Source organism: Formica exsecta, unplaced genomic scaffold (genome assembly GCF_003651465.1).
Source record: "Formica exsecta isolate Colony F162 unplaced genomic scaffold, ASM365146v1 scaffold3127, whole genome shotgun sequence".
NCBI classification, from domain to species: Eukaryota; Metazoa; Arthropoda; class Insecta; order Hymenoptera; family Formicidae; genus Formica; species Formica exsecta.
Window position 1 is genome coordinate 4,062 of NW_021850384.1, and position 1,652 is coordinate 5,713.

Below are 1,652 nucleotides of genomic sequence, written 5' to 3' on the forward strand. Positions count from 1 at the left end.
GGGGGGGGGTGTACACACCCACGTATTTATATTTACCAATTATACCAGGAAATCCTTTTTCTTGTAGATAAAAATTTGCAGTTTCTTCTCTTTTGCGTTGAGATGGATATTTAATAATATTAGGTGCTAACAATAAAATAAAATCTGTTACTCTTGTAATTACAAAATATAATGCACTTATTGATATGCCAAATTTATCTGCTACATCTCGGTAAGATCCAGTTTGATGACCAACAAACCATAAGTAACATAAAATGTGTTTTTCGGCAGTTATTTTTCTATTTTCTACACGATCTAAAAACACGTATATAAAATATTCATTAATTGTAAATATTATTTTCAGTTTTGTTTCCTTATTTCAAGTTAAAAATAATACATACCCTGTATAGAAGTAAATATTTCCGACAATCTGAATCGATCTATTAAATCATATGATACTGCCCTCGATAGTCGAAAATGCATGATGAAATCTATATTAGTGTAATTATGGACTATATTTTCTATATAATTATTTATTTTAACATGCTCAATTCTTTGCATTATTCCAAAAATTGGATGTAATAAACGTAATTCGTCAAAATCTAAAAAAAATTTAGTAGTAGGTTAGATTAGATTAAATTAAATTTCTAAAACATTTTAATTTTTTTGACAATATAATAATAAATTGTACATAATATACAAATATATTACCATCATCATCATCATGCAAAATAGGTGCAAATGATGGCACTATATTTATAATTTCTTCATCAGAAGAGTCCAATAATTCATGCAAGATCAAGTGATGCGCCATGTTGATTAGTGCACTGAAACATTCTTTATCCTTGATCAATTCATCTTGTCCTCGCTTGCACTGGTTTAGTTCAGTGCAGTGTAGAATGAACTTAGTGCAGCAATAAAAAACAAACCTATTATACGCCTTGCGCTCGGTTTGCGGAATCAGCCGTATTTATTTATTAAACCGCGCGTTTAATAGCGACCGCGCCCCGAACGTTTCGCGCCCCCACACCGCCGCGCGCCCGCTTCGCGGGACTTAACTTCTTGTACTTGACCATTGCCGCAAGAGGTAAATAAAGAGATTAACTTACAACCAAAATCTATCGTCGTGTCTCACCACTTTCTCGAGCCCTGATCCCGACCGAGCTTTATCCGATCTCGCGAAAGCGGCTCGTTACAAAGTTGACATGTTTATCTCTTTTTTGCTCGCTCAGACGTATCGGGACAATGTTCTCTTTCTCGATACTATATACATTTATAGAGATATCGTTGGCAAGTTCAAATTTTTTAATTTGGTTTACTGTCACTGGAAACTCAATATCCTGGAGATTCAGTACTGTTGTATAATGTGGATATGAAGATTTTCGTTCCGCATTTCTTTCAACTAGATGTAGAGCGGCGATCACAGACAACGCAAAACACGCATTGTCTTTAGATTGCACGTTAATCACCGCTCTCTTCTTTATTATCGCCCGTGGCAATTTTATATGACATCCCGCGCGCATAGGATTATATTTATTTAAATTCACAATTAAATTGAGTGTTCGCGATAAAGCCCACCCGCTGTCGCCTTCCTGAAATTCTTCGAGCGATGCTAGAGTGGGTTCGATAACACACTGCTCGTACCACTTGCATAAATCGGACATGCGAAAGAG

The 1,652-nt window shown here is 35.4% G+C and overlaps 1 protein-coding gene across 1 annotated transcript in view; it reads right to left on the minus strand.

The window, feature by feature from the left end:
* LOC115237855 (protein ALP1-like) overlaps positions 1-793 on the minus strand; it is a gene marked incomplete at its 3' end in the record, with an annotated part of 1,536 nt that extends 743 nt beyond the window's left edge. The window contains exon 1 of the mRNA XM_029811196.1: positions 691-793. Within this exon, the coding sequence (XP_029667056.1) occupies positions 691-793 (103 nt within the window). The remainder of the gene's footprint in view (positions 1-690) is intronic.
* Positions 794-1,652: the final 859 nt, after the last annotated feature.